Source organism: Acanthochromis polyacanthus, chromosome 8, assembly GCF_021347895.1.
Source record: "Acanthochromis polyacanthus isolate Apoly-LR-REF ecotype Palm Island chromosome 8, KAUST_Apoly_ChrSc, whole genome shotgun sequence".
Lineage (NCBI taxonomy): Eukaryota > Metazoa > Chordata > Actinopteri > Pomacentridae > Acanthochromis > Acanthochromis polyacanthus.
The window spans coordinates 3,457,353-3,477,634 of NC_067120.1; the positions used below are offsets into that span (position 1 = coordinate 3,457,353).

The window sequence follows — 20,282 nt, forward strand, 5'->3', positions numbered from 1 at the left end:
GTTTGAGGTGATGAAGAATTTCTTTACCTTTCAAAAGAGACTGACGGGTCAGAGAGAGAGGAAAATAAAGACAGAGGGATGGAAAGAGAGGGACAGAGCCCACGACAGAAAGAGGGAGAGAAAGTGAGAGAGACAGAGATGGGAAATGAAAAGGACAGGGCGGTCATCATAATTGCAGAGTTTGCTTTTCGGATGCAGACAGACCAGGGCCATGGGGCCTGAGGCAGATATCAGATTCCACACAAACACACACACACACAAACTTACACATGCACCCATATATACAAACATGCACACAGAATATTCCACAGCCGGCCGGCCTGTGTAAGTGTTTTTTCATTAAGGAAAAGCACAGCTAATATAATTTTGAAAGCGTTTTGTGTGCATTTGTGTTCTATAAAGGATGAAGTGTGAAGAGTGACGGTAATATACAGCTTTCAATCCTAACAGTGTTATATTATAAATCGACTCTGTGTCGTTCTGTCTGTCAGTGTGTGTGTGTGTGTGTGTGTGTGTGTGTGTGTGTGTGTGTGTGTGTGTGTGTGTGTGTGTGTGTGTCTCCATTTCTGCCTCTACTTCACTTCTCCCCTCCGTCCATCCAGAGCGCAGCCTGATCAGATTTACATTAAAAAGTGATGGAGATTTAAATAATGTGTCTATGTTCTCAGAAAGACATCAAGAGATTTTCATCTTACTCTCCTCTTCCTCTCTGTCTCTTCCTCTCCATTTCCTCACCCTCTCCTGCTCCTATCTCCCCCCTCATCTTACCCACTCTATCTCCGCCAGATTCGCAGACAGTGCACATTTTCCTGCATGTCTTCAGTGTAACCGATACCCCTAACAACCAGGATTTTAATGCGATCCATATTGCTCCCTAATATTTCAGATCTCAGAATAAGCACTGGCAATTACGTATTTACACCCAACTTATTTTGCAATTCTGCACGGGCATTTTAGTGTCTGGCTGAACGGCACAAGCACACTTAGATGCTGATTACGTTGTGGTTAGATAACAATAAAGATGGAGAAAAACTCCTCGGCCCCGTGCACTTATGTTGTATATACAACTTTCTATTTGGGGGTGTCAGCAATAAAGCGCCACTCTCTCAAATACAAAATAATGTGTTCTTTTCAAGTGCGACAGTAATGTGATTGCTTTAGCTAAACCTGCTAGTTTTACACTGTTTAATTTTTCCTGAAACGCTCGTGCCGTGCATCATCTCGATATCCTGAGGCCCAGTAAAGCAGCGAAAACACTGGAAGAAACGCACGCATTTACACAGATGCAGACTGTTGTAGTGAACACACATCGCTGTACAGAGATAATAAATTAGGGCCCTTTGATTTGGTTACCCAAGCCCTTTTTTGTATCAGCTTTATAAAAACACAAGCATAACATAATTGAATAAGAAAAGAATCTGGCAATTAAGAAACGTGGAGGCCTTTGATGTGAGTAAGTGTATAATAGGCCTTTTGATGAGGGAGTGTTTTACACTCCGCAGGGTCTGGTATGCACTTTGATTAAAAGCTCTTTTGTGTGGCAATATTCTAAACTGCTTACCATTTTCCACTGTCACAATTGTTTAGTCTGGAAATACAAAAGATTGTGCCTTTTTCTCTCCTCGCAGGGATATAAAATCTTGTTTTCTCTCGGATGAAATCACAGAAGCGATCGTGTGTTATCAGTACAAGTGGAAGAAATGAATGAATGGAAGAGCGGCTTGGGATAAAATGTACATGCAGCGGGCACATAAAATGGGGGAAAAGCAAAGGGCTAGCAGTGGTGCCATCTGAGAGTAAAGTGAGTCGTTATTACTATTGTTTTAACTGTCAGATTCGTAAGCACATTCATTACAACCAAGTCCAGTTGTTCAAGCACCAGTTACACGATCTATCCTGTCTCTGGATAAGGTCATACAGTTTTGCATTCTGTTCAAATGTTCCACAGATTTGAATAATAGGATTCTCATCATGCATCTTTAGCCCCTTGTCGCCTGATAATAGCCTGAAAAACTCTCGTTGTGCAATGTAATAAATGCATCATGTGACCTCAGCAAAGGTCGGGGGTCAGCGAGCCACAGACTGTCAACGGAGCACCGGCATGACAGAGAATAAATGACGCCTTGTAAACAAATTGAATTATTGCTTTAATTCATGCAGTCTGATTCAATTTGCCCGAAGAAGAGTCCTTCACAAGGGAACTGAGGAGCAAAGGAATGACTGCAAGGAGGAAGGAAAGAGGAAGAGGAGGACGTGGACGCACACCTTCTCCCTCCATCACTCCATCCCATGATGTCTTTGGCTCCACTGAAGGAAAAGTAACTACATTAACAGTCCCGATCATCTCACAAGACCCCGTGCTGCTTTCCATGGACGGTGAGTCTTCCTTTTGTCTCTTGGCTAAACATATTACGGCTGTGTTAAATTGAGTTCAGGCTGGATCGCTAGGCTGACTTTGTGCCCTGGCACGAACTGAGTGACAACAAGCAGGAGACACGTCTGAATTTCATAAACCGCTGCACGGACAACATGTCGCATGAACATTTTAAGAAGTTTAGATGACTGGGAGAGAAAAGTAAACATACATGAGGGTACGGACAAACTGAGGGCATTTAGCAGGTTGCATGCAGGGAAGGAGGATGCTTAAATCTGAAGAAATCTGTGTAAGCTTATTGTGATGGGCAAATGGGATAGCCCGTCTCCTATGGTACATCCCATGAACCGAAAAAAACCCTAAATAAAACATCAGTATTAAGTTAGGTCTATCACCAGAAGCTGCATTAGGCCTCTCCTCAGTTTGCTCCTTAATTCCATCAGAGTAATCCCACGTTATTGCCCTCTAACAGTACCCTAAACGGAGAATAAAAAGTTTGCTCCCCTCTAGCAGTGTATTACCAGGAAACAACAGGCCCTCTCCTCATTAAGTTATAGATATAAATGCTCCAAAGCATGAAATTACCCCCGAGCCTCCCTCTCCAAATAACCTGGTTTGCAAACAAATGATCCGAGCACAAGCAGTAAAAGGCAGATTATTAAAATAATAGGAGGGATTTAAATTTGCATCCACAGAACAATTCAGCAAAGGACTGTGCAATTACTCCTCCCCTCCTCCTCCCCTTTTCATTCCACCTTTCTACTGGCAAGCCCAGAGTCCCTCGCACTTAGGTGTCCATCTGTTCCTTCCAAGAAGCAGATATTGGTATCGTTAAGTGTGTCAGTGTTAGTGTTAATGTGGTCAAATAGAGGAGTACGAGCACTTCTATGGCAGAGTCAGGTATTATTGCTTAAGTTAATGAAAACCACAATTATTTACATACTCACAGTGCCTTATCCTACTTGGCCCTCGCCCTAAGAGTGCACTTCTCTCTACCTATGATAAATATCTAACTTTATCATGAGACAATAACAGTCCCTCCTCCTATGCTGGAGTAAATGGGGAGCGATGAGAGAGTGAGGTGAGGAAGAACGGACGAGGCAAAGGGTGCTCAGGTCTGCATTACCTCTGAGTTATGGCCTCCATTTGCATCTCAATCAGCCTCTTTGGAGAGCCCACCACCTTGATAACACCCCCATCACACCACAGCCACCCCTGGTAATCAGGGAGATTTAGTGGGACTGGCAGCCTACCGTGGGCACCCCCTGGCTGGGGCTCGCAGCTCATTCCCAGCCCCTGGTCTCGCTAAGGGCCCTCTGGGCCACATCCAAACACTGGAGAATGGCAGCACTTAACAAGACTGAGGAAGACCAAAATAGACGAGCAGCAAGAACAGGCCATAAAGCAGAGGGAAAACAAAGCACCCGTGTGATTGTAATAGATCTTCCAGCATAGATGTCTGCATAGTGTTCTGTATTGCTGCCTCATTATAGCGGAAGAAAAAAGAAAACAAACTTGAACTTGTGACCTTAGGTGAGAACATTTTATCTCAGAGCTGATGATGGCACTGACACCGTCCCACTGCACCCCAGCAGCAAAAGCAGGCTCTCCAACATGTAATGGGAATATGAGCACCCACAAACAGCCACACACACACACACACACACACACACACACACAGACGTGCACACACAGCTACATGGTGTGATTTGCAGATAGCGAATGCTCCACTTGAGAGTTGCCTCTCTAGTTAGCGCTGTCTCATGGCTGAACCCTGCTAAGGTATTATTACCTACAGTCAGCCCTATTGATATTGTGACTCCAGCATCTGTTCACCTCCTTGTTACTGCCTGGACCCCAGCACAGTCCTATCTGACTGTGTGCATGGCTTGTGTGTGTGTTTGTGTGTGACTAAGACCTCTGGGCTACACTGTAGTCACTGTGCACAGAAGACGAGAGGCTGAGGGGGCTAATAGAGAAACACTCAACACACCAGGGGCCTAATCAACTGCGAAGGACACGTACCCATAGCTCCAAACCTCTCTCTTACACAAACACTCTGGCCTTTCTTTCTCTCTGTAATCTCACTGATACTCCACACAGCCTGCACTGATGCCACAAAGACTTTGTAAGCGAAGCTTGTAGAAAAACAACGATGAAAGAGAGAGGTGAGACCGGAAACCAAACTTTAGCTGCAAGTGCAGATTGCTCAGGTGGGCAAAGGAGAAAAACTAAACAAAGAGGAAACAGGAGGAGAGCGAGGACCGAAGACAGAAAGACTCAGAACGAGGAGCTGAGTTTCAGTTATCAGAATCAAATATTAGTGAGGAAAAAATGGGGAGTGGGCAACATTAATCAAAGTGTTCACCTAGTGGGCAGCCATATGGCAGATCAGCACGCCAACAGTGCAAACTTGCTGATCTTCAGTAACGGAGTGCAATTAATTCCACTGGCTGCATTCATCTCTCCCTCACACACTGAAGGAAGGGAGGTAGAAAAGAAGGAGAGAGAACAGAGGAGGGTTTGTTATGACTCTTTACTCTTCCTCCTAAACTCTTTTCCCCCCTTTCTCTCTCTCCAAGCAGAGGAATCAAACCCAGGTGATGAATGAGGTGGACACAAGGGCCTCAGGTAGCTCCTGTGGCGATGGTGGGGAGAGTGATGAGGGGTGGGACAAGAAAAAGTGAGAAATTAGGAAGCTGAGAGGAGGATGCAGTGGCAGGGAAGGGATTAGTTTATTGTCCAAGGCATTAACAAAGCCTGAAAATCTTTATTTCTGTGCATTTTTTTTACCTTCAAAAAACCTTTTCTTAATATTTACCCCACTTAGTTCTAAATCAGATTCTTGCCTACACCCGAATTAAACGTGACACTCGTTCAGTGCCTACCAATGCATCTACTAAAAGTTTATAGAGGAAACTGTAACAGCAGCATCACCACAATGACAAAGTCAGAATGCCATGCTATTTACAAACCACCATAATGAGTGTAAGGCACGCACAATACCGCTGGTCAAAAAATAAAGCCTCATAAACACAATGTAAATCCCATTATCCAGCCCACATAATAGCTATTTCTACACAAGGCCGTGCAAATAAAACACTGTGTCTATTAACAGTTTCCAGCTCTCCCAAAATTTATAGTAGCACCAGTAAAACCCTTTGAAAGAAGGCTGAGAACTTCGCAAAGGTTTGTAATTTGCATGTATTTGTCAGAGAGTGACAATTAAAGTTTGCCCTCTTAGCAATCAAGGCACAGAAAATGCATATTACCCTCAAACACTCAATCTCAAAAAATCTAGACTGAAGCCTTTCTCTGCAAGATTAAACCAATGTTTTTTTTATCACATATCAATTCATTAAAATGTAAATTAAGAGAGAAAACATGATAATGATAAGTGATGTCACTCAGTCGTTTCCTTTTCAGTTGAATAGCGAAAGCTTTTATGAGAAAAGACGGAGGAATTGAGTAAACACAACCTGACCGCACTGGCATCCTCGCGGCTCGCAGTCCTCTTTTGGTTTTATGTAAAATTAGCGTCTCCCCTGGCTCTTAACACAAGCTCATCTCCATTAGCCGCAACCCAGTAAAACTGACTCCTCCAAATGAGTTGTGGATGTGCATTCCCCCGGCCCTCTCAACTCTCCCATCCATACAAATATACTGCATCTGCTATCTCACGTCCAAGTCAGCTCATCCCATAGGCCTAGTCACCATACTACCCATACCAATATCATAAATGACTGTGGGGGAAGCCTTCATTAGGGCAGCGACGCCCCTCCACCCCCCTAATCAGGGCATTTTCCTTGTGCGCATTGGGATGGTGCTTTATTGTCCAAATGGGGCTTTGTTAATGAGGAAGTACACATATCTCCATTTCCTGTCTAGCCAGGTCGGCAGTTCCTGTATTTGGGCCTATTATAATCACATGGCTTTTTAATGAGCTGTATTCATCTTGGTCAGGCATCAAACACAAGGAAGAACAATAGTCAAATAAATACCAGTACTACTACTACAAAAAAAACAAACTTCTGTGATTGCTGTATAGCTGGGCAGCTTATTAGAGTTGTCAAGAAACATATTTAGATATCTCTTACAGAGGGGGAGCATTCGTTGCACTCTAAGCAACATGGCCTCAAACCAGAACCATTACAGCTGAATTACAGCAAATGCCACAAGAAATTCTGTTACAGTGCTACAACAAAAAACTCCGCTTTTTTCACATTCTGCTCTCGGCCCGCTCAATCTTCACAATCCCCCTCTCTCCACCTCTGATCTCTCGCCGTCCACGTCTTTCTTTCTCTCCATCATCCCCTCTTCACTCCCAGGCCTCGTTGACATTAACCTGGAGCACTCACATTTTCCCATGGTTCTCCATGTTGCTCTCCACATGTCAGAGCGGGAGGCTTTATGGCCCACATCCATCAGCGTCACATACCAGGATTTATGGGAGATGGAGTCCAAACCCAATAGCTCTGAATCAGTCTTGCTGAAGCCGACCCCTGGGCCGTTGTGCGATGTAATAGATGAGCAGCCTTGCCCCCCACTCCCGCATAACCTCACCTCACTCCTCCTTCCACCCGTTTCCTCACCCGTGCTCCGCTCTTCCCGTCATCTCTCATTTTCTTCCCCACCTCTTCGCATGAGTCCAGTCCTCTACTTTGCCCTAGTTGGCTCCTCTCGGTCATTCATTCAAACCTAATGGAGATTTGGTTACCAAAAATTAATGAGGCGGACTCACTCAAGGAAATATCCAAGTGCACACGGACCCGTATACATTCGCACAGACATAAGTTCATCACTCATTGCTGTGTGTAGGATTTTATTTGGGCTAGTTTGTCATGACACGGTATTAATAGGCAGCAGTGCCCTTCAGAGGAGAGATGAGAGGCACCAATTATCTCGGTTCAACGTTCACTGCCACACAGAGACCTGTAGGAATGACAAAAGCCTGTCAAATTACTCTCTCCTCTAACAACTCTCTGTGTTTCACAAAACATTACTGTAAATGACGAGGGAAAATGCTCAGGGAATAATCAAGGAGAGCTCAGTTTGATCCAAAACTTCTCTGGACACTTTGCATTCAACTTGTGTATCGCATCTCCTCCCTAAAATCGGACTGTTACTGATGCTAAGTTCCACTTGTCAGGCTTTCTTTTCTCCCACATCCCAGTGGTGATACAGACAGCTGGTTAAACACTTTAAGTTAAATTCTTAGTCATTTTCAAACAAAGGGTCATTGATTTAAGACAGGCTAAATCAAATTTTTCACATTTCTCGCTGATGATTGCCAGTTTTTCTGACTGAATTAACCCCTTATTTAGTCCTTCTTTGCTGCTTCATGGGGGTCTCTGAAACACTGCCTGGTCTCGGCCCTCATGCCAGCCTGCCCTGGAAGAGCCTAGCAGGAACTATTGCCCCTGATGACATAGCTTGTAGGATTTTATGGACATACAAACATTTTTACTGTGATGAGGATGTGATGCTTCCAGGAGGGTTGGTGCTGAGTTGCAGTTCAAGTGAAAGAGTTTAAGAATTTTAGGATCTTTGTCTGAGAAAACAGAGTGTGAGATGAGCAATTCCACTGGGGCAGCTTCAGCAGGAATATTACATTGTGCTGGACATGCAAACTGAAGGAGGCCGAAATGAGTTTCCTTATGGGGTGGCTAGACTAAGCCTTAGAGTTGGGGTGAGGAGCTTGGACATCCGGATGCAGCTCAGAATTTAGTCACTGCTCCTTCATCTTAAAAGGAGCCTGAGGTGGTTCAGGCATCTTTTATGAAGGCTCCAAGGCAACTTTCTTTGGAGGCTTTTTGGGGTATACCTAGAACCCACTGGATGAATTACGTATCTCATCTGGTCTGGGAGTACCCCCAAGAGGAGCTGGAAAACTTAGCTTAGCCTGCTGCCAGCATGACCCAACTCTGGATAAACACGCCAGCCATTTATTTTAGGAAAATGAATGGCTGACATGCATGGTCACATTGGCAACCCTATTTAATCTGCTCCCTTTATTGTATTCTTGGTCTTGGAAAGTCTAAAAGAAAAGACAAACTTCTGAACTGCTCATACTAAAGTTCTGCTCTTACTACAGCCTTGTGCACATCACTTCAGCACAGAGAGAACTGGTAACAGCAGCTAAACTACGATCGGACCATCACTGTTGGGAGAAGCAGTTTCATTTCTTTAAATGTTAATTAACCACTCATAATAAAAGAAAAAATCCAACCCATTATGACAGCTCTCTTGGAACAAAAAGCTCCAAATCTAAGTTTCTGACACCTAACCTACTTGTGTTTTACAGCAGGATTAATCAGCTGAGCTCCTGTGCTCCATATGAAGCACTGTGACTGAGGGAGTTAGAGGTCAGAGGTCAAACCGTGTTCACTGGTTTACAGCAGGTTTTATTACAGAGTTATTTGATATATTTACCAAAACCGTTCACCTTCTAACCTGCATCTATATGGGGCTGGTTATCTAAAAGTTGTGCAGTAAATACACACACACACATACACACACACACACACACACACACACTCAATTCTCATTTGGAACACTTGAAATAATATTGCCCTGCGGCCCCCCAAACAGCTCCGGACCCTAATAAACACTTTACACTATGAAAGAAACAGCGAGGCAGCTCCGACACCTCTGAGCCTCCCTCAACACACATACACAAACGCACACTCGCACACATACATAGAGGTCTATGCCTGGTCACAGGTCAGGAGAGCTTGTAGTTCTCTGTGGTATAGAGGGAGCACAGTCGCTTGAACTTGTAATATGCTCCCCTCTCCCCTGGTGCCACTTGTTGGGTTTTAGTGCAGGGGAAATTACACCTGCTCTCTGTGTGTCAGTGCTGGTCTCAGGCCGAAACTGAGGACAACACACCCACAAACACACAGACACATGAGAGCACAGCTAAGCCTTGGAGGACCTCAGACAATAGCTGTGTGACAGATGAGGACGGGGTGCAAGTGTGGGGGGGTGTGTGTGATGTTGCATTTACTCCAGAGCATCACTGATCAACAAAACATTTTATGGGTGTGTGCTTCACACGCCATTAAAACACTGGTACCGTTTTGAAAATTTAAGCAGTCGAAACAGCAATAACAGATTAACTGCCCTGCTCTCCATCCACCATTCCCACAAGGCAAGCCGGCTCAATGGATGAAAAGAATAAAGGATAAGACCGGGCTTTTCCCTCCAAACAGCAGGTGTGGTGTAAAAATAAGTAACACAGTGGTTTATTTATACTGTGGACACAAGATCAATCCCATGTAATGAAGCTGTGTGAGATTAGGAAATAATAATTCTGTGCTGCAGGCCTAATCACTTGCAAGTATGTAGGCTTAATCACCGGTTAGAATGGGGCTGGCCGTTTCATCATCAAAACGTTCAAAAAAATGAACACATCTAACCTACTTCGCAAGTCAAATGTGAGCTGAGAGATAATCATTGATATGGGGCAAGAGAGAATGAAACTAATAAAAAGGCAGTGTATCAAAGTATCGCAGTTAAGCATTAGTCACGTGAGGGCAACTACGCCACAACTCTGGTGTTCTCTAAATGAATCCCCCTCGTCCCGCGCTTGATTTATGGACCTGTAAAAACACACGTTGTTTTTAATCTACTGCTGCCTGAATCTGCCTCTCTAATGAAATGTGGATCTGTGTGTGTGTGTGTGTGTGTCTGTGTGTGTTGAGTGGTGTGTGCGTGTGTTTGATAATGATGTATGGGCTGAGGTCTGATTCTTTGAGCATGAATTTTCTCTGTGATAAATATGCATTCAGTTACACAGACTGATTAAGCTGTAAACCAGTGTTAACTCTGTGTCAAAGCACATACAAACACACATATACATACTTGCATGTGCACGTACACACGCATGCACATGCAACTTCCCAGAAAATAATGATAGCTATGCCTGGGGCAGGATTGTTTGGATGCCTGGAGCAGTTCACTGGTATCAATTCCACGAGACCTGACTGCAGAGGATATCCTATAAACACAAGACAAGGCTCAGAGACTCACCATATCAGCAGAAAACATTTCACAGAGTCCAAAAAAATGATTTGCAGAGTTCTGCACCAAAATGCTACAGTATGTATTGATTTTAGGGAAAATGAGATCATTAAAAACAAAATAAAATTCTACATATATATTGAGTAAATACTAGGCAATTAAAGACTGCAAAGTGTTTATTGCTTTTTACACGCCAAAGCTTTCTTAATGGAAAAAGTCTACTTTTGCTCTAAAAAAACAGAACATTGAACAGCCCACTCTCATCTTCATCACAACATTTTTTTTTTCACTTTACAAAGGGCACTTGACTCTTTGTGACACTGAAATTTGTGACTTACGGTGTCAGAACAATCGGACGTGGAAGTGTTGAAATGTTGTGACACACTTGTCTGTTCATTAGTGGGAGATCTCTCTGTCAGTCACAACAAACACAAACTGACAACAGGCCACATGCTTACGTTTTCTTCTCCTTTTCCTTTTCCCCCCCTCTCTTTCATATTGCAAACGCAATCAGACACAGACACGTAGTGCACCAAATACATCCATGCGCATTCACAAACACGTCAAATTCCCATTTCATGTCTGAATATGCTTTTGGTGGGTCATGAAAGATGACAGGAGACAGCATCAGACAATTTAAAATCTCACAGAGACATCAAACACAGAATTACATCCAATTAGCCTACTGCGTCTCCTATGAACTTTATCATGGGATCAGAGAGCCTGTGCTAATTTCCAACTGTGCTAAAGATGCTAAAAGAGCTTGGGGTAATAGCGGATAAATGTTATAGCCAGTTGCCAGATGGTTTCTGCATTCAACATTACTGTTTGCTTGTTTGGCAGACATCAACTGAGCCTCAGTCTATTTGGCTGCAGCTCATTACAACTGGCTCATCTCTCAATTTAAAACATTACAGCGAGTGCTGGACTTGTGTCTGTGGTCAGCACTTCTCAGACTTCAATAAAAACATTCTCTGTTGGCAGAGAGAAAGAAAGAGAGAGAAAGAGTGAAAGAGATCCAAGCAACCTCTCACCTCTCTCATCATAAGAAGCCTTCATCCCAGGGCTATGGGCCCTCCTTCAGAGGGAAACGTGAAAGAGAGAGGGATGAAAATCTGTCAGGTTCAAACAACAAAGAGGTGCTGCCTTACACATCCTTCCTCAACCTGTCCCCTTCAGTGGCAGTGACATCATTTAAATCATTTAAATCCTCCCCAACATGACCTATGGCAAGTGACCCATCATTCTAACGCTCACACCTCCTTGTGAGACGGCTGCTGAACTGCTTATTTAGCAGAAAATATCAACCGGCTAACTATGTGATTTATTCAAAATTATTCCTCCACGGTGCTCCTTCACACAGAGCATTTGCCCATAGTTCACTGTGGTCCAGGCAATTAGGAGAAGGCCACACCTCTTCAAGAGACAGAGCACCTGGCTGTAGCAGACAGACATAAGGAGGAACAGAGCCGAGCGGCGCACAGCTTTTCACGACGGGCTGGAATAACTAAGCAGAGCGGTGAGGGAGAGTGAGAGAGTGAGGAATGCAAGCCAGGCACTTTAGGATTCATTTAGGTTCCCCATCTCCCTGGTCACTTTATTAGCAGTCTGGGAAGAGTGATGCATGTCCCAAAGCTATGCAAAATGCATAATCAAGCATTTAAATACACACCATGTGGATGGGTGTGTGCAGCGTGCATGTGTGTGTGCACGTAAGTGTGCACACGGACTGAACTTGCGGAGTGTGTTACGTAGATGCACAATCACACACACACACACAAAATGCTTACTACTGTAAAACTTGAAGGTATTCAGCTCTTATACTTTTATACTAACAGTCTATACTACACAAAGCCTCCTTTAGTATTCCCACAAGCTGCATTGTAACGGTCACCTGAGTAATGTAAAGAAATGCTCAGTGGTATATTACAGTAAATCCTACTGCAGTCCCTGGGCCTTGTGTGGTGGCTTGTTGGAAGCATCAGAGTGGGATAAATTTAAGGAAAAAAGGGGGTTTCCTCATTAAATTTACATATCACAATTGCACCTTCATTCAATCCATCCTCTCCGCGCTCTTCAGTACCAAGCTGATACAGAGAATAACTGAAGACGTGGGACCATTTTATTCCCAGTTCACAGGCAGAACGCAAGTAGAAAACAAACAAAGTAAATAGAGACTTAAGCTAGTGTTTCCTGGCGTGGCAGACACATGCTACTAATAAAGCAAAGAAACAAACCGATTTGCAAAATGCGTTATCCTGGAAATAAGGGAGTACCAGCTCTCCCTCAGTGATTTAGTGGATGCACCTGAGGACAGGACTGGGAGAGCAGGGGGAGGAGGCAGCGCAGGTGTAACGCTGCTGTAGTCTGGGGACAATCTGAAAAGGGGCTCTAGGGCTACTTAAGTACAAGCTTTGACGTCACCGACAACAATCTCCACCGGATTTATCTGAGCTTCAACAGCATTATGTCAGCAAAATCACACGCATAAGAAATTACCCTTGCCAATGCTTTACGATGAAAGAAAGAGCACCACATGAGCAATCCCAAATTACTATAAACAGGAACGTATGTTTTGATTAAAGCAGTTTAGTTAAAATGCTGTTTTGGTGTTAGATGTTGCCCTGTGCAAGAAGGAGAGAAAATACACTTACTGAGGGTGTTTATGTAATATTATAACATTCATTGTCATTGTGAAATCACAATAGGAAATAAATTACAGGGGGAAAAAAGCTTAAGTTTAAATCCTGTGAAATGTAAGACCTAAAAATGATTAACTATGATGTACTGGGCTCTCTGAAAGCACAGGAGAGTGCTACAGACCTGCTCACTGACCTGGGAAATGGACTGCAATTTCCTTAATCATTTTGTGAAAGAAAAGAAGAGGAAACAGTGGTAGGGAATGAAAGGTGAGTGGAGAGGGCGCAGGTCTTTTGAAGGCTTTCTGAAAGATGGGGGGGGGGAAATTCAGTAGTTGTGCGAAGGAGGAGAGGCGAACAGTGACTAAAAAAGAGCAGCATCCTGAGACCCTGGAGGGGCTGTAACCGAACAGGTCAGCATTTCATATGTGTCACTTCCTGTTGGCCTCAGCGAGAGGAGCGTGGCTGTAGCGTGGCATGGCGTGGTGGCCAGCGGGGCACAGGGCCTGTCACACTGACACAGGAGGTTATGCACTTGGCAAATAGACAAATGCAGTCGCACACACAAGCGTACACCCGTTTCCCCTCTCCGAACCAGTGTGATTCAGGTCAAAGGTAGAGCGAGGATGACAGAAAAGGCTCTGAAAGTGTATCCAGATTAACACAGACATGCAGGGAAGTAGTTTTCTAGAAGAAATAAGGGGCTTATCTGGAACTTTGTCCCTTTATGCTGCTGTATGTAGGCCACGATGCATAAGCAGGCGGCATTCTGGTACAAATCATAAGACACAAACTCAGAAAAAACAATGCAAGATCATGCATCGGGAAAGTATGGGAACTTTATGTACTGACATCTTTAAGGTTCGACCGCCTTCTTCCACCTCTGCCTTGTAAAAATCCACACCTGAAATAGCAGACGCTTGGAAAGGAACATGGCGTCTCAGTGAGTCTGATGCTACCTTATCCCACTGCATGAGCGCCACAAAAAGGATCTACACATATACACATACACATGCATGTAATAAACTAAATATATACACATACAAATGCATATATTCTTTTGGATGGACATGGCAGAAGCAAAAACAAAATATGATAAGACATTGTGTTTGAGTTTTAGAGATGACAACAATGCATTTTAAATACTTATATTTTTGTTTGTTTTTGGGTTTGCTTCATTTTACATAAAATACCATGTCCAAATTTGATGTTGCCATAAACTTCTTCATCATTCCAAATGATTCTGGTAATATGTACCATGTCTAGAACATTCTAATAACTGTAAATTGAGCTGTGGATCTTATTAGTTACCGGTCAATTCCACCAATGGCTAAAACCAAAAAACTTAGTGGCTCCAGTGCAGAGCAAAACCAAAAAGTACAAGGAGGTTTACACTGTGAGAAATGTGAGAACATTCTCAAAGGTTATCGTGGGAAACCATAAGTAACCCCTCTGCTGGAAAAAAACAAAGCTGTGTGAGAGGCCACAAAGAATCCAAGGATCACTGATGATGAATCTGAGCAATTCTGGTACCAACATCTCAAGGAGACACTTCAGAGGTCACTGCACAAGGCTGATCTCCATGGACATTGAAAAAGGAGGACTCCACTTCTCCAAGACAGACACACAAATCTCACCTGGCTTTTGCAAAAGCTCACCTGGACGAAGATGAAAGTGTGGGTCAACACTTCTGTGGTCATTTGGGACAAGAAAGGAGTTGTTGGATACAGAGACGTGTTTTTTAGCCAGTGGGCCATGGAAATTTGTCAAAGTAAACAGCATCAATAGAAAAAATGGAAAACGTTAAGATTCTAGAGGGAAAACATCATGCGATATGTAGAAGAACGTGGCCTTGGACAGCACTGGACCTTCCAACAGGACAGTCATCTGAAGCATACAGTCGAAGTGGTCAAGAAGTATTTAAAAGAAAACAATATCAACGTTTTGGAGCAGCTCAGCCAAAGTCTAAATCAGACTCCGATCAAGAATCCATGGAGTAAAGTGAAGAAACGAGTGATGAAGCCTGTCAACCTTAAAGACCTGGAGGTTGTCGCTGAAATTCAGTGGTCCAAAATGTCAATGGAGACTTGAGAAAAGCTTGTTAGCAATGTTAAAAAGCATTTTACTGCTGTGGTGGCAAACAAAGATGTGGACATTGATTAATGAGGTAGAGTATAAAAATCATTTTTAGTAAAAATAGTTAAAAATAGAAATTTATAATCAGCATGTCTAACGCAACATCTTATCATCTGTTGTCACTTGTTTATGTCATTTCTAAATGCTTGATAAGAACTGTGAAAACAAAAAACAGTTTGTGGAAGACGGTATGAGCTCATTCTTTGCCTGGTTTTCATTTTGGGCAGAGTGTCTGTCTGTCTGCCTGTCTGCCTGCCTGCCTGCCTGCCTGTCTGTCTGTCTGTCTGCCTGTCTGCCTGTCTGCCTGCCTGTCTGTCTGCCTGTCTGTCTGCCTGTCTGCCTGCCTGCCTGCCTGCCTGTCTGTCTGCCTGTCTGTCTGCCTGTCTGCCTGCCTGCCTGTCTGTCTGCCTGCCTGTCTGTCTGTCTGTCTGCCTGTCTGCCTGCCTGCCTGCCTGTCTGCCTGCCTGCCTGCCTGTCTGTCTGCCTGCCTGCCTGCCTGCCTGCCTGTCTGCCTGTCTGTCTGCCTGTCTGCCTGTCTGCCTGCCTGTCTGCCTGCCTGCCTGCCTGCCTGCCTGTCTGCCTGCCTGTCTGCCTGCCTGCCTGTCTGCCTGTCTGCCTGCCTGTCTTTCTGAATGACCGCTGCTTATCAGCTCTGCCTGCCTGCCTGCCTGCCTGTCTGCCTGTCTGCCTGCCTGCCTGCCTGTCTTTCTGAATGACCGCTGCTTATCAGCTCTGCCTGCCTGCCTGTCTGCCTGCCTGTCTGTCTGTCTGCCTGCCTGCCTGCCTGCCTGTCTGTCTGCCTGTCTGCCTGCCTGCCTGCCTGTCTGCCTGTCTGCCTGTCTGCCTGTCTGTCTTTCTGAATGACCGCTGCTTATCAGCTCTGCCTGCCTGCCTGTCTGCCTGCCTGTCTGTCTGTCTGCCTGCCTGCCTGCCTGCCTGTCTGTCTGCCTGTCTGCCTGCCTGCCTGCCTGTCTGCCTGCCTGCCTGTCTGTCTTTCTGAATGACCGCTGCTTATCAGCTCTGTCTGCCTGTCTCGCGCTGCCTCTCTGGCCTGTGTTAATATTGCTGTTTGACATTGCAAGTAGCAGGCTTTTTTCTCCCAGCAGCCTCAGTGGACACTGAGCTTTACCCTAATTGGTTCCAGAGCAGACCCTGATAGAACTCTCCTCAGTGGCGCACAGCCATATTAATACCCCCCCGCCACACACACACACAACAAAAACAAGCACAGCAATCAGTGACTAACTCGCTAATTAACGCCCTTACAAAGCATCTCATTAGCATGTGTTGTAGAAAGGGGCAGTGGGGAAAATGAGCATTTTGGATTAAAAAAAAGGAAAGAAATTACAAAATAAGACCAAGGCAAACGTGTGTCTCTGAGTGTTGTATTCTACTCAGGGGCCAAGGACCTTGGTTGGCCCACCAAGCAGTGGGTTACGTCTCAGGGGAGTCCATTACAGCTCTCTGAGGGAGACTTTGGAGTCAAAGATAAGCATAATTTTAAAGACAATCAGGAAAAATAAATCTCCAGCATGCAGGCAACACTTTGGTTGTTAACCAGCAACTTAACCTGCCTGCACTGTGAGTGGAATGGGAGATGGATAGGTAAGGGGTGATGGGGGAAGAGCATGAAGTTAAAGCAGAGGCCAAGAACTGCAGAGGTACACAGTAGAGCTCCCAGGATTAAGACATTTGACAATACTTTATCACTTTAGTTCTACAAATACATCTTTGTTTTTGGAGCATATCTTTGTTACCACACTTCAAACTCCTCATTTTGTCTTTCCATGTCCTTCTGCTCTGCCTCCATCTTTCCCCAGCACCCATCTGCTGCTTAATCCCCTGGTTTTACTGTGGCTTCATCACTGCCTATAAAAAGAGCCCCCTTTGAACCCCATAAAGGCAACCAGCATCAGGCTTATTGTAAAACACAATCATAAGGTAAATGTTTATCCCCTCTCCGCCACTCTAAACTCCCCTAATGAGCCTGCTGGAGGGGTTTCACCTCACAGCTCAAATAGAACAGCACACTCTACTCAGATTAGGACTGCAGAGGAGACGAGCTAAAGTCTCATCATGAAAACACTAAGTAGCGTAAGCACAGCAAGAAACTAAAGAAAAAGCTGACAAAAACACAAGTAGATAATATGATCTCTAAATGAACCCTATAATATGAAGCATTCATGAATGAACAGGTAAACATGTTAAATATAGATGCTTTATAAAAGCTAATGGTTATGTAGAAGTGCAGGGCAGATTTTGCTCTTCCAGGAATCTTCTGGGGAAAAAAAGTGCATTGTCCTGTTCGTACTGTCGCTGTTCTTGGCAGAATACGGTGTGATTGGCTGGGAAGGATGAGGCCTCTGACCTCGCTCTTCCTGGCTGTTCTGACCTGCTCATTATCCATCAGCGACCCCACTATTATACCCACTGTCAGTACATGGTGCTACGGCGAACTGCACCGCCCTGCGCTGTGAGCGAGCCATCACTCTCCACCTCTGAACAGCCCACACAGCCAGACTCACAGAGAGAGAGAGAAAGAGTTAGAGAAAGAGAGAGTTCAGAGTAATTGTAAGCAGGTAGTTAGAGGGCAGAGGTCTCGTGCAATCGGGACAGCAGTTCCACTCCTGGCAGCCAGAGCGGAACTCTGAGAGGGACCTGGAAGTAGATATGATGACCTTTTGTACAGAGGACCCCAAAATATACCCTGTTATCAAAATGACCTTAACATAGGAGCATGGGAAGGTAAGCAGAGTCCATCCATCATCTTAAAGATTAATCCCTCTCTCTATTCTTCTCCTGAATCTATTAATAATGTCGCCAGAGGAGAGAATTTGCGGCAAAGATTTATTCTGATATTGTGACTTTTATTCATTAGCCTATAACAGGGGGATTCCTTGAAAAAGGAAATATGGAGTGAGCCGAGGGAATGCTAATTCACTACTCAGGCTCTATTCGAACTACACCAAACTCTATTAACCCTCTCTTTAAATGTGCTGCACGCCAGTGTACCGCAAATAGGAGAGATTATCATTTACACCACAGAGGTCACAATCATTTATTCTTTAAAAGCAGCTCCCATTTGTTAATTCACTAACATTTAACATGTTGGATAATTCTGTGGCAGGTGTGAAGCTTGAAAATCAATTTGACTACAAATTCCAGTGCTGGGATCAGAGCTTTTCCTCACTCATTTAGACAAAGCGCTGGATTTCACAGTGTGGAGCAGCACTGACAGCCCCAGGGGCATACTTCAATTAGAGACTTTGGTGAGTTTAAACACTGCAGATCTACTCCCGCTCAAAGGCGTTTGTCTCCCCATCTCTCTCTCTCTCTCTCTTTCGCCCCCTCTCTCCCTCTTTTCCTCCTTCCCAGCCACTCTCTTCATATCTGCGCTGAGCACTCACTCTCCGTCTTCTTCAAGTCCTGCTCTCTGTAATCAACCCAGTGCTAATGGCTTATTCTTTCTGCTCCAGCACCCACATTTCACTTGTTTATTTTCCCACACTCGTAAATCTGGGGACATGTCACAAGCGCAGCGATATTAGAGCAATAATCTCAGGTAATTATCAGATGCCCTCTCACTTTTTCTCCCTCTCCCTCCCTCCATTTAACGCCCTCCCTCGCTTTGCAGAGAGACACTCAAACAGAAGTTTCTTCACTGTTCCTGGCAGAGAGTGCAAGGCAAGTTTGTGAGCTTAAAACATGCAGTTTTGCTCTCATTTAGAAAGAAAGATCTCTCATTTTTGAGGGAGATTTGAATTTGTAGATTATATAGAAACATGAATCTTTAATTCCACGTCACTAACGTGTGAATTAATACAATATAAACGGTATCACACATTCATAGTTCACACTGGAACTATTTGCACAGCAACGGATCATAAATTTGTCTCTGAAACAATCTATAAAAGACCCTAGATAGAAATCACACACAAAAAAAGCACTTAAAAATGGGAATGATTCCTTCTGGATGTACAGACATACCGTCCAGACCATAAATATTTGGGCAGTGTTGGTGTGCTTTACCAATTCCTTTCATGGCCCTTAACTTTATCTAATATGTGTTAAAAGGGCTGTATTATACAATATAGTTAATGTAGCGACTATCTAGTATTTTCTTTCAAATTAAATGTGCTGTCTAAATACTTAATGGTCTGGACTGCACTTTCCAAAAGCCTGTCTTTGGCTCTCAGCTCTACAGTCACTGGTTCTTAGTGAAGATGTAAATCTTTTAAAAACAGGGCACTTTTTTGGAAAACATCACTTAAACAAGAACAAATTGTGTTTGTGTCCTGAACTATTCTTTTGTAACACATTTGCAATACTACTGAGAATTTATGGTCACGGGGTGGTGTGAGTTGCTGATGTGTTTTTAATAGTTTTTGGACAATATGTGAAGTCTGAGACACACAAGAATGAGCTGCTGTAAGTCATGCTTTGGCTACACTGTTGTTTTTGGATCAGCTCCTTGTTGGTTTTTCCGTGGAATCTGACATCAGCAAGAAAATATGTCTTAATAGCAATATACCGTAACTGGAATCATTCCTTCAGGTTTTAGAGAAAAACGAAAGGTCACTTGGACTGTCACTTACCCACTCCTGCTGTATGGCGCTCACCGCCTTGCTGGCCAGAGACAGGTTTCGACATGCCAGGATCACGTGGGCGCCGTGAAGAGCAAAAGACTTGGCCGTCTCGAAGCCTGAGACAGAAAGAGTGAGACAGACAAAGACGTAAAGAGTAAAAAAAAAAAACAGAATGAAAGCGAGCAATGCTTCAAAGATGAGTTTTTCTGAAGATAACTTTGATTCTCAGGGGTTGAATCTAATGGGGTGGTGGTGGAGGGGGGCATGTGGGTGCAAGTTAAAATCCCCATCAATTTTCCATATAATTTCTTTCATTGAGTAACCCAGTGGTCTGGCAGAGGGAGTTAATCATTTCTCTCTGAAGTGATGAAACTGATTGAATTATTGTGGTTCGAGACTTCCTCTTCTCGTCAAAGATAAAGTTTGGGATCTGACCGCCGGCTCTCCGGAAGGTATCGCCACTCACACTGGGTTAGAGGAAGGGAGGTCGGTTGTTAATTATGTTAATAATTACACAGTGAT

The 20,282-nt window shown here is 44.1% G+C and overlaps 1 protein-coding gene across 1 annotated transcript in view; it reads right to left on the reverse strand.

Annotated features, from left to right (window-relative positions):
- The window catches only part of wwox (WW domain containing oxidoreductase), a 142,738-nt gene that overhangs the window by 111,779 nt on the left and 10,677 nt on the right, over positions 1-20,282 (reverse strand). Inside the window, exon 5 of the mRNA XM_022201935.2 lies at positions 19,770-19,876. Coding sequence (XP_022057627.2) covers positions 19,770-19,876 — 107 coding nt within the window. The remainder of the gene's footprint in view (positions 1-19,769; positions 19,877-20,282) is intronic.